This window comes from Siphateles boraxobius, unplaced genomic scaffold (genome assembly GCF_051911475.1).
Source record: "Siphateles boraxobius isolate OS27281-9 unplaced genomic scaffold, OSU_SipBor_1 25, whole genome shotgun sequence".
Taxonomy (NCBI): domain Eukaryota; kingdom Metazoa; phylum Chordata; class Actinopteri; order Cypriniformes; family Leuciscidae; genus Siphateles; species Siphateles boraxobius.
The window spans coordinates 35,895,001-35,908,676 of record NW_027508866.1 but is presented as its reverse complement, the minus strand read 5'-3'; the positions used below and the strand labels follow the sequence as shown (position 1 = coordinate 35,908,676).

Genomic DNA, 13,676 nt, shown 5'->3' with positions numbered 1-13,676 from the left:
GGGAGAAATAAGGATTTAAGTGTTGCAGTTCCTGCTTATAATGATGTAAAAATCGTAATTTTCCGTCATTATTAGCAGGATTGGAAGTCCCATTTCTTTGTATATGGGTTGAGACTACAAACACTAGTCCCTCATTTCTCCAGGGGGTGGGACCCACTCACGCTACAGACCTATTAGAGATCAGTGGGTGGGGCTTCACTTGCAGAAACTAAAAGCAATATCCGCCATCTTGTTTGGAAGCTAAGCTAAGAAGTGCTGTGGAGACCGATGGGAGGTTACGACTATTTTTTGGTAAAAAAATTATATTTTTTTCCAAGAACCCTTGCAAAATTATTTAAAATAGATTAAGAAAGCCACCACTACTGGTCACATCTATGGTTAGATTGATTTGTTTAGATCCAGTGAAGTCGTGTCCCGCCACTTTTTCTCAGGATGGATATTGTCCCCCACCACTTTTTGAAACACTGAGGCACGGATGTACCTAATACAAATAAATAAAACATCTCCAGTTTACTAGCAGAGCAATTCATTGAGTTCGCTATTAAATAAGAGATCTAGTGCTAAAATGTGTTGTTTTTAAAGTCAAGCTGAGCGCTCGTTACCGCGTCTATGAGTTGCATGGATACAGTGTTCTCTTGCGGCTCTCGCAGTCTTTACTCGGACGCTTCGATCTATTGCCGTTGCGGAGACTCTCTATTCATTTCGGTGAAATCACAAAATAAAATGCACAAAAACGTGTCCCTGCTTGATATAGACTGTAATCACTGATGGACATACTCAGTTTTGATTAGAGAGAAAAAAAAAACTATACGAGTGCGGATTAGAACCCGTAACCTCTGACACGCTTGGCAAATACTCTACCACAGTGGTTTTTAAAGAATTAAAAAATGGGTCGCCAGCGTTTTTAAATAAAAAAAACAATTAATTCCGTTTTCTAATAATATTAATATTATTAATAATAGCTTTGATTAGAAGTACACTAAAAAAACATTCAAATTCATGCAAAATAAATAATCCACATGTCACCTGACCGGTCGACCGACCTAACAGTTGCGTAGCCCTAGGCAACACCAAAACAAAAAACCTTGTGCACAGTTTTGTTGATATGCAGCCATTTTATTTTTTTACCATGAGATGATGACAAACACTTTGCAGTTTGAATGATGTCCTGTATGTACAAAGTGAATGTGAAAAGGATGATTTTTTCCTGTCGATATTGCAACGTGAGTGAAATTGCTACAAAGCCTATAATAAAGAATAGTTTACCATCAAATACATACAAATGTTGAAACATTTTGATTCTAATGAGAGAGTTATGTGAGCATAATGCCCCTTACTTTTACTTTGGCTTTAAATTATTTCGTTTTGGCTTGTTTAGTTATTTTATTTTTTTAAATTTTTGTTCTGTTCTGAATATTACATTTAAAGAGTTTGTTGTGGAATATGGTTTTGTGTATTTTTTAAGCATACAGCAAACGATAGGCTATTAATTTGTTAAAATTCCTGTATGTAGGCCTATAGCTTGTTCAAATTATTTCAGAATCGACTTTGCGTTGCAATCGCTTCAAGGATCAGAAAGTACACGTGCATCATCAAAAGTGGTTCAAAAAAGTGCTGAGCTGATATTTTTCTACGCACAAGCATATGGGTCACGTCAAAAAAAAAAAAAAGGGTCCCTCTTGAAAAAGTTTGAAAACCACTGCTCTACCACCAGTGTTGTGCAAGTTACTTCCAAACTGTAATACATTATATATTACTTGTTACTGTTATTTAAAAGTAATTCATTACCTTACAATATTATTGTCTCAGAATTGTAATGCGTTACATTACTCCTGTATTACTTTTGAGTTACTTTCACCAAAATAACTATACAGAAGTAGAACTTAACATTCTAAAATGACTAAGGCTGTAACGATATGCGATATGAAACCGAAATCGCGACACTCAGATCCACGAACCTGCAGAATGGCGCCACACCCCTTCCAACTCCAAGCGTTATCCATACCGTCCAGATCCAATGCTACCACATCTTTAAATTACTATTAGTATTATTTGAAGTTAACTTAACATTATAAAATATGTAGACCTACACCACAAAACTAGTTGAGGATAAATTATTTAAAATTTGGGAATTCCAGCGTTATGGACATGACATTTGCAGACTTGCAGTCAAAACTTATATAATTATATAAATTCTCAGAAATTGCATTAATACCAAAATATTGAAACGTCTGTTTATCCATAGGCTCCTCCCAGAAAGGAGTCCAGACATTAGAAAATATCAGTCTACACATGCGTTTTATATTTAATATTAGGGAAATCGACAGTCATGTGTGACAAAAAAAGTCTTTAACTTTTAGGAGGCAACGATTTTTTTGTTGTTGTAATTCTGTGAATTACACTGCGCAAATCTAAGGAAGAAAGGTTGGCTCTCCACAGAACATATAATATTCATTTTATTTTATTTTTCGTGTTCGCATTTATGAGGAAAAAACAATGTTACACACGTGACAGTTCTCCGTTACGGACGCGACCGCTCTGAAGACTAAAAGACTGCTTTAAAACTTTCACAGACAACTTACACAGAAGTCACGAAGCCTTTCTTTGAAGTGAATTTCGTTTTGTATTAATTGTACGGACCTGACAAATATATCTATATTGAAATGTCTACTTGTAAACAGAACAATTCAAAACGAAAGAAAACAGACTGCTGTCTGCTTATGAAATGAAATGTGCATTTCTCTCGGGTGCATTCACTAGCCTACTGCGAAGATCGCGAGCAGCATCGTCAACTTCATCTTGACTTTATTAATAAACAATCAACATGTCTCCTTGCTATATTTGACATATTCATAATCATTGCTTTTGCCGGTTCTTTGTGACAGCTTTTAGGTGCTTTATCGGCAGCGCCGCCGCCCTTACATGAACGCGTCACCACGGCATCAAAAACATGATTGCGTGATGAAAACATGAAAAATACCACATAAACATAGCCTAACTGTTTAGAAAGAAAACACAGAACGAATAGCCTAATGCGCATACGTCCATCTCGCGAATGTAGTCTTCTTCATGCCATTCACCATTAGCCGCTTTTCCTCTGGCCAGCGCGAGCACAGAGGCCGAAATCATACCTCACGGCACTCCTGTAAAAAATAAATCGCTATACAAATATATCAGACGCTGCCATTTAGTCTTTAATTACAGACTTGGACACCACACGCGGCTATTGACTGACCACGAACAGGTAATTTATCCTACTTGCATCTTTCATTCGTTAATGTCTGGCGCTCTTGCTGTTTTTTTGTTTGTTTGTTTGTTTTACAATTAAAACTAAAAGTCTGTTGTAACGCAAGCCTTACCGAACATGTACCGAGTAAAATATTACTGAAAATTGATTAGTAATGCCTTACACTACTGCGTTACAGCAAAACGTAATATGTTACTGTAATGCATTACTTTTGTAACGGGTTACTCCCAACACTGTCTACCACTAAGTAGACCATTTAAGAAGTAAAACAAAATTTGCGGATCGATGCATTTATTTACGGGCGGCACAGTTTGACCAGCGGGCAGCGGCCGCACACCAGGCCGCTGGATGGTGTTGCTAAGAAATTGCAATGTATAACTATTATCAGACCGGGCCTCGAAACACTACCGGCCCACCGGGAACAGTCCTGATTCTCCCGCCCTTACATGAACGCGTCACCACGGCATCAAAAACATGATTGCGTGATGAAAACATGAAAAATACCACATAAACATAGCCTAACTGTTTAGAAAGAAAACACAGAACGAATAGCCTAATGCGCATACGTCCATCTCGCGAATGTAGTCTTCTTCATGCCATTCACCATTAGCCGCTTTTCCTCTGGCCAGCGCGAGCACAGAGGCCGAAATCATACCTCACGGCACTCCTGTAAAAAATAAATCGCTATACAAATATATCAGACGCTGCCATTTAGTCTTTAATTACAGACTTGGACACCACACGCGGCTATTGACTGACCACGAACAGGTAATTTATCCTACTTGCATCTTTCATTCGTTAATGTCTGGCGCTCTTGCTGTTTTTTTGTTTGTTTGTTTGTTTTACAATTAAAACTAAAAGTCTGTTGTAACGCAAGCCTTACCGAACATGTACCGAGTAAAATATTACTGAAAATTGATTAGTAATGCCTTACACTACTGCGTTACAGCAAAACGTAATATGTTACTGTAATGCATTACTTTTGTAACGGGTTACTCCCAACACTGTCTACCACTAAGTAGACCATTTAAGAAGTAAAACAAAATTTGCGGATCGATGCATTTATTTACGGGCGGCACAGTTTGACCAGCGGGCAGCGGCCGCACACCAGGCCGCTGGATGGTGTTGCTAAGAAATTGCAATGTATAACTATTATCAGACCGGGCCTCGAAACACTACCGGCCCACCGGGAACAGTCCTGATTCTCTCGTTTTCCACTCCTATTTTTTTTTCTGTGAAATGAATTTCAAACTCTGGCGGGTAGCTAGCTTTGTAAACGGAAGTGTGCTTTCTCTGAATCTGATAGGCGGATACCTCATAGGCGTTGTTCTGGATTAGTGGGAGTGGCTTGCGGAGCTGTGCAATGTGGTGCTTTGTGCGCCCTAAAGTTACTTTCTGTCTTTACTCGGTCAAGAAGGCACCAAATTCGAAATTTTTGTTACATTTCGACTACATATATGACCCACTTTCAATAAAGATGAATGTTCCCATGGGTGAAATGCCCCTTTAATTAAAAATAATGATGTTTCTAATAAGTAACTAGATAAGAACGGTGTGAGTGTGTGCGATTTACATTGTAGGATTAAACGTCCAAGTATCGTCAAGCTATGTGTACCACATACCTTATTTTACTCATATTGAAAAACCCCATAGAAAAATCTTGAGGGAACCACTGGTGAATTAGTCTTCTGGGTTTTCACATCACAGTTCTCTCCAATATTTTGAATTTTAACTGCAGTACCTATTTTAACTGTTAGTTGTCAATCTCACATACTGCACCTTTACGAATATTTTTTGTGCGCAAAAAAAACTAAAAATAACGACTTTATTTCAACTATTCATTTCCTTCTCTGTGGGCCTCACATCTTAATTTGTGTTCTGAAGATGAACGAAGGTCTTACGGGGTTGAACAACATGAGGGAGAGTAAATACTGACAGAATTTTCATTTTTGGGTGAACTATCCCTTTAAGTGTGTTCAAAGGAGATCAGTTTCTGAATCTTTGATTTGATGCATCACTAACCCAAACAGCAAAACATCTCATGGATTATCAATATCATTGACAACCATCCACACATCCAGTGTCATTACATTTAATGTGGTCTATTTTATTCCCTTGAAAGATGTACTTGTCTGTCTGACTCACGCATGCAGATTCATAACTGAAAAAAAATAATTTCCATATTCTATCTTACCAAGCTCACAGAGCACAAAGCGCACACAAACGTTAAACCGGTAGGTGCTTTGATTTGCTCTACCAGACCTATATCCATTATTCAGTTCAATCATGGAACTTATCAACTTATGAAAATCAGTCAGCCTACAGTAAACTTTAATTTGCATAAGAAAATTTGGTCTCAAGAGCCCACCCACAATGTCAGTGGAAAATGTTAGTTAACTGTGCCATGAAATAACTTGTTTTGACATATTTCTTATTAAAATAGTAAGTTTGGAATAGAAATATTATTTATTCATTTTTAATAGCAAATAGTCTAAAGTTTACATTACAGCCATGAATCAGGATTTGTACATGCTATTGCTTGTCAGAGACCGGTATTTGTAGAGTGGTGCTGGGATAATGCATTTTTATAGGCTAAAACCCGGAAACGAGTTCCATCGTCCCAAAGTCAATGGTTTTTTTAAAATGGGTTTTTGGTTAAATTACTGAAATAAGGTCTGTGGTGAACACAAGCTCAAGACACTTTCATGTTTTATTCTATGACATAAAATACATCAGTATTACCCCACTCTTATGTGTCTTGAAAAAGGCGGTTAACAATTGGCTAAATGGGACTACAGAGGCAGTCGGAGACATTAAAGTCCCCTGTGGTGAAAATCAAGCTTTTAATGTTGTTTATATGTATATGTGGTGTTTTTAATGTGCTTTAAGACAAACCATGTGTAAATTCATAAGTCGACAGCATTGCTGAGTATTTTCTCCTTAAAACTGCGGTGAACCAAAGACAGTCTAAAAAACACGCTTTGAAATCGCTGGTGTTTCTGATGTCACAAACTACCTTGTAACCAATCAGATCAACTTTAACTTTGAGTTACATTCAAGCTATTTTAATGCATGAATACATTTTTTTTTCAAGGAAGAACTTTTAAATATGTCATTCTGGTGATCAAAGATGAGTTTTAAGGGATAAAATTATTGACTTAAGGGGGACTTTAAACGTTATCACGCCGCACAGGTGAACTCAGTCCACTTTTGCAGCCTCGTTGTGTTTATAATAATGCTCTTGCAAACTATTCTAACATGTTTATTGTGCTGATGACGTTAAAGTCGTGGGACTGTGGTTTAGTTAGTTTATAGCCTACCTTTAGCATTTTACTTCTGGCGATTGAGTTTAAGCTTCAAAATTCATAAAAGTTGTTTTCTTTTGTGAAATTTTCTTGGACAAAACATGTAAATATTATAAACTTTTGTTGATCACAGAGCTTATTTTTTTTGATAATCCAAAAGCCCATGGGAAAATCCTATTGGTATTTGTCGAGGGAACCAGTTTTATGCTAAGTTCCGGGTTGGCCTACAAATTTAAGTCACCCCTGCACCACTCTATAATTTAAGAGCAGATGTTCTCATTTTAGAAACCGTTTCATTGGACTAAAAAATCCTTAATTATTGAGTGGAGATGAGTCGACACATTCTTTTTTTTGGTTTTAAATTTTTAATGTGTACATTTTTAAAAATAAGTTTTCAATTTAAAGTAAGGGTTTTTGCTTCCTTTTAAGTATAATAAACATGAAATGTGAAGCTGTATTAAGTGACAACTTTGGATATTTGAGTTATTTCAGCAATTTAAATCTGGGAAAGTCATTCTAACGCAAAATTTTAAGTTTTGATAGCTAATTGCAACAATTTTTTTAAAAATATTTTTCAACTTTTAGGAGTAAACTACAATAGGATATAGACAAACCCTATGATAATAAACACATTAAAAGCTATGGGGTATTTTTTACTGTTTCCTGTTTTTTATTGCTAAAAATGTTCACTACAACTATCATACTTTGTTAATTTAAGTATTACTTATACTTCGATATAGCCTAGGCTACTTAACTTCGATAAAGCCTAGGCTACTTGATTCTCTCTGCCTGTCAGTTTGAGATTTTAATAATGGTCAATTACAGTATTTTTGCCTGACAAGATGTGCTTCCTATGAATTTTTTTTTTACCTTACTTAAAGTTCTTCATCTTGTTATGAAGATGACGTGCTAAATAAATAATAGTGGCGTAATATTAATCGATTTTCCTCAAAGTCAGTGACGGTTTAAAATAACGGTCGCTCCTGCTGAGCGGGAAAGTGACCCGCAGCATCAGTGTGGAGATGATGCGCGCGCTCCTCCTAAACATTTGCGGAGGCAGCAGCCTCTAGTATCTAGCGCAGAAACTCAGTACACATCAGTGAGTGAAGAGAGAGCGAGCGAGAGAGGGGGAGACAGCGGGATATTCTCACACACATCGACACATAGCTTACCTGAAAACACCGGGGAAAATGGACCGAACCTACGCGGTGGATACGGGTCACCGACCGGGTCTGAAGAAATCACGGATGTCGTGGCCGTCGTCTTTTCAGGGATTTAGACGGTAAGATCATTATGAGGGATAGATGGGTGTGTGAACAGGCTTTTGGGAAGTGCACTTTCTTTGTTCAGATCAGTTCATTTCTGGAAGAAATTGTTGTTTTTTTTGCCTTAGAATGAACTAAATGAACTTGAAAGTCAAAGGACTTCAATGAAAGTGATAACGTTAGTGTCTTACAGCGCGCGTAGTGTCTTTGCTACGCACGCGACTCCTCGTGCCGGTAATTGTTTTGATCTATATAATCATTTAATTATTGGTTTACTAATTAGAGTACACATTTAACATATTTAATCTCTAATAAAAAAACAATAGTAAAATTGTTTTTGATCGTATTATAAGTATTATAATTTTTAAAGTTCCTCGATTTTTGCGCATTTGTTTGTAGTAACCTATTTGATCACTGCTTACTCGTCCTTCGGTCTGTTTATTTATTTTATTAGATGACTATGCACTATAATGCCGGAATGCATTAAAGTCTGCGTGGCATTTAGGGTTTATATAGGGTTTATGGGAGTATAATCATTTGTACAGTATATGGATAATCTGGCTAATTATATACAATATGAATATTGCTTGGGCGGAACCAGCGCAAATTCATGTGCTTTCAGGTAGAATTATCTAACGCTTGTGATGAGTGTGTGTTTGACCAAAGTTTGACATTTATTGCAATTTTTACGACCAAATAAGGAGATTTTAATATATTTTTATATTTGAGTGTTGATAACGATATTAATGGTAATTAATGTCACAAAACTAGTCAAAAAGATCCTTAAACTACAACAATAAAAAAATTGTAATAATAATATTAGTAACCATTACTATAGCTTTAAGCCTATAGTTATTTGGCAGTCTAAATGGTGTAATTTATTATACTACAGCGATCAATAGGGAAATTTAGGCTAGATTAAACGCTGATGCCAGTCGTCATTGGCAGTCTCAGAGTTTTGCTGTGTGGCACAGTTCTGTTTTGCTGATCATTAATCATAGTTGTTGTTCCACCTTGAATTGTCCTAAGGAGGACAGACTTCTCCTCTTACAAACATAATTAATGTGCCGAAGTGTCTTTCTCACCTAACCTCTAACCATGTCCTCTCATTCCCATACACGGACAAAGAAAAACAGTAATGTGCCGGGGCACGGCAAGTGTTAACTGCCTACTCAGTTGCGGTTTCTTGATTTTCTGTCACTGATTACACGGCATTGCTGACTTGAGAGGTTTTTGTCTCTGGAGTTGGTTTCAAACTGAACATATCTTGATGAACCCAGTGGGGGTCGAGCAGAGGTGGATTTATACTCTTAAATACAGAGAACACTTTGTCCTGTGGGCTTTCTTAGCGGGTTGCCCTCATCTCCCAACATATTGCTTATAAGGAGTTATGCCAGTGTTGGGTTTCATTCTCTGAATGCAGCTCAGAGAGATCATCGTTAGGACTGAGTTGTGCCAATCCAGCTGAATAGATATTAGGGCTGCAACTAACGATTATTTCGATAATCGATTAATCGGACGATTATTTTTTCGATTAATCGATTAATCGGATAGAAATTAAATTAGATTTTTTTTTATTATAACTAAATAAAACCGTAAATCAGGGTATTTATGTGTAAAAGTGTACTTTAAAAAGTGCAAAAGCCACACATTGAGTTTTACTAATATCAATATTTGCATTGTTTTTAATGATAATTGCTGATGGCAAGTTGACAAACATGATTATTGTTAAAAAAATGATATCCAACATATTATGTTTTAACACAATTTTTGTTAAAACAAATTTACACAGACATGTTGTTCAGATGTGAATATCTGAACTAAAAACAAACTAAAAACATCTAAAATATATAATTCATTTAATTTTTATTTAAAATTAATTATATATAAGGAATATAAGGATAAAGAATATAATATATATTATATATAATATATAAAAGAATAATATAAGGATAAATTGATTAAATAAATATAGAAAGACTGAAAACAATTGTGTGAATGTAGAGCCGCAGTAGATCGCGTTTGAAAAACAATTAAAACTTAGTAGACAAATGCTATAAAAAGAGAACGGAATGGAGGTAACGTTACCCAGCAAGCTAACAGGCTTGAGTAAAGGACAGGAGAAATTATGCATTAGTGCACAAGCATTCGCTGAAAACCACTGAGTACAGTGACTAAAAAACCATATTTTACTGCTGCTGTTATTAACTGCCTTTGTATTTAATGCTTCACTTTGTAAACACCGTTTTAATTTAACCTATTTCTGCGGTAGCGCTATTTTAATCCATCACTTACGTTGCGAGCGAACTGATAGCACAACCTGATGCTCGAGACAAAATACAGACATCCCAAGATCCCGGAAGTCCCGGGAGTCTCCCGCATATTGATTGCGGCTCCCTGATGCCCGCGAATTAGTTCAAACTCCCGAAATCTAGAGCGCGCATGCGAGACAGAACAGACTGCTCCAAACCGTGTAGCGCGCGCGCTCGGCAGAGCGCCTGAGGGAGAGAGACCTTGCGTGTGTGTGCGTACCAGTAAACGCTCCCCGTGACGTAAGCAGACCAACTAATCGATAATGACATTCGTTGACAACGATTTTCATAATCGATTATAATCGATTTTATCGATTAGTTGTTGCAGCCCTAATAGATATATTCTGAGATCTTTCTGTCCCTCCATTGACAGTCTACGCAACTACCACTTTTAAAGTCCCACTGAAGTGCCTTGAAACGGACAGTTTTATATGATCTGTTGACGCGATTTCCACTGAAACATGAAGCTAAGGCGGGACATATTGAATGGTCCCTCCCCCTTTTCAAATAGCCAATAGCGTTTAGTTTAACTCACAGACTGCAAGTCGTACTTGAAATTAACTGCACCATGAAAGCGAATCCGAGCGCTGATGATACGTTAGATTCAATAGAAGTGAGAACTGTGAATAAAATCAAGCCACAACGTACAGTTGAAAAACGGAAAAAAACTCAAGTTTGAGCAACTGAACAACCCATATTGCTCCATGACGTGTCAGCTATGGCCGGGTGATATTTATAGCATAAGGGGCGGGACGCTTTCGTTTCTAGAGAGCATTTGATTGGACAGAAGATGTGATGAGAAGCTGAAGTCCGCAGTGATGTCATAAAAATCCGTGATCCATTTTAGCGGAAGTGAGAGACTGTAAGTTTTGAATGTTTATATCTCCAAAATGTGAATTTTTGTTATTGTTTTGGAGCACACTAGCTTATTTATAACCTGAAGGCTAACATATTCATACTAAAAGCTTAAAACACTTAAATTTAGATTTTAAGCTCCTTTAAGCTCCAGAAAGGTAGTAAAGACATTATTAAAGTAATCCATCATCAAAGTAATCCAAATGGATTAGTTTAATGATGTCTTTACCTTTCTGGAGCTTGAAAATGGTAGTTGTGTAGACTGTCAATGGAGGGACGGAAATCTCTCAGATTCGTTTGTGGTCCAAAGATGACCGAATGTCTTACGGGGTTGGAACGATATGAAGGTGAGTAAATGATGACAGAATTTTCATTTTTGGATGAACTAAACCTTCATGTTTTGAAAACATTATTTACTAATGTTCTCTGAAAATTCAAAATGTCCAGTTTTTAAAACTTTCTTTGGGTTATGCGAATGTAAATGGAACCTCAAATGTATAATTTTGGAAAAATTCTGGGAATGTTACTTTTGAACGTGTTCTTAACGTTCTGAAACAAGTAGTAATGTTTAAAAAACATTAGATGTTCACCCAACCAAAACATTTCAGAATTTTTTTTTTAATGAAGAATGTTCAAATAATACTTTTATGATAACATTTTGACAACATTATTAAAGACGGGATAACTCTGAACATTCTATTAAGAACTCGAGAGAACCTTGACAGAATGTTAGCTAAAGTTCTAAGAATGTTACGTGTTATCTGGGTAGACAAATAGACACAATTCTTTGGACAGAAGAACAAAACGCATCTGTCACCCATTGGTTTAAATTTTGTACAGTTTTGTCAGATTTGTGTCGTGTATGTTTATTCATTATTCAAATACACTTCCTTTCTGGAGGGTAATTGCTGTCAAAAGTCAGTAATGCTAAGGATTTAAAAGGTCATTACAATGCATTAAAAAGTGCACTTAGTCTAATTAAACGAGCTTCAACCAGTGTGGCACTCAGTTTTTCATTGGTTTCTGCTGAGGTTGTTTGTCAGATAGACATGGTTGGTTGGGGGTTCAGATTCGTAAGCTTGAGTTGTCATCCTCATTATGGTGTATGACCCTGTGACCGGTGCACCCGGGCGCTTGCATTACTTTCTAGCTATAAAATGAAACATTATCAGATTTATGAGAATTGTGTAACAACATTATGTCTCATCAGGGTCAAGGGCAGGTCCAACTACAGGGTCTGTACTATAGAGTTGTCCCTGTGAATGGTTGTCTAATTTGCAGCAAAGTTAGATAATTTAGATAATTTACTTTTGTCCATCTACTGGAAAGTCGCTGGTGAGAAATTCCAGCAAGGAATGTGTTAAAAGAAGCTGAGGTTGTACAACACTGTCATTTTCTATTTGGTTGGTCCACTTCCTAAAAGTCATATTTGACAAGTCTCAATAATACGTTTTTTTTTTTGTTACTGTAGTTTCTCATTCCTCACTTTAACCACAAAATGCCAATCTTCATTAATTTTTATTTTTACCAATGCATTTTTATGTATTGCTAGGGCTGCCCCCTAATATTCAATTAATTGTTAGTCGACTAGAAGTGGCTTATTAATATATACGTGCAATTAGTCGACTAAGTGCTTAAATGAACATTACATATATTACATATATTTTTCATTTAACATTTTTTGTTCACTAATATATGTATATATATATATGTATATATATATATACAACATTATTATTAATATTATTATTAAATGTTTTTGTAGTCTGAATTTAAGATGATCACGAGTCATTTTTGCAAATTTGGCAAATCCATCTATTTTAGCCGGTTAGAAGAAAATCACCAGAATTTGCAACACAAAAACACTCTTACACTGGCCCCGGGCTAGCTGGTCATCCTTAATTCCTGGTTGAAGTTCCAATTTTTTGCTGAATTTAATTAGTTTGCTCTCTTAATATTACTTGAGCAAGTTTTAAATGCATGACCCTTGCGATAGAAGCTGACACACAAGCTATTGAGCCCGTAGGCCTGTCTGTCAGCTTATTGACCAGAGCGCAGGGTGATTCTCAAGGGAAATTCTAGTGCTGCAATATCCTGGTCACTGTAACTAGCTTTACATCCCTACACGCTTTAACCGAGCCTCTCTTTGGATTTATGGAGGGAAAGTGAATGTTTACAAGTGTTACTTCAGTGATCTTGAAGATGCTGTACAGTTAGTTCTTTGTAGAGAATGAAAGTGATGCACACTAGGGCAGTCAAATAAATAGTTTATTTTGGAATTTTGTCGAATTAAAAAAAAAAATAACCTACACATTCAAATGCAAAAAGCGTGCATTTGAATTTTTGGTGTGTCAAGAGGCGTGCGAGACGTGATGATGACGTAACTGACGCGGTTTGTTTTTGTTAGCTTATCCAGTATACAGCGGTGCGGCTGCGTTGCTCATTTGAAAAATGGCAGGAAAAGACTTCCTGCTGACGAAAACCCTCCAAGTTGGTGGCAAAATTCATGCAACGACACACTTGACCATATCTGGCACATAGATCAGAGATGAGCGTGTGTTTCCATCAGCTTGAAACATTGTCAACAGAAAGCGCTCCGCACTCGCTGAGATCAAGCTGAGCGTCTGGTGTTTTTAACGAACAATATGTAAATGTAGTGAGTAGAAGTAGGCCTGTTGCGATGGTCAATGAA

At 36.7% G+C, this 13,676-nt stretch overlaps 1 protein-coding gene across 8 annotated transcripts in view; it reads left to right on the top strand.

The window, feature by feature from the left end:
- Positions 1–13,676, top strand: part of LOC143750623 (3',5'-cyclic-AMP phosphodiesterase 4D-like) — a 291,108-nt gene that overhangs the window by 79,728 nt on the left and 197,704 nt on the right. The window contains exon 1 of one of the 8 annotated variants that reach the window (XM_077243798.1): positions 7,574–7,834. The exons of 6 other annotated variants lie outside the window; for them this stretch is intronic. In XM_077243798.1, coding sequence (XP_077099913.1) covers positions 7,743–7,834 — 92 coding nt within the window. In that variant the 5' untranslated portion in view covers positions 7,574–7,742. Of the gene's footprint in view, positions 1–7,573; positions 7,835–13,676 lie in introns of those variants that run through there. One more of the 8 variants, XM_077243793.1, reaches the window with a different exon arrangement.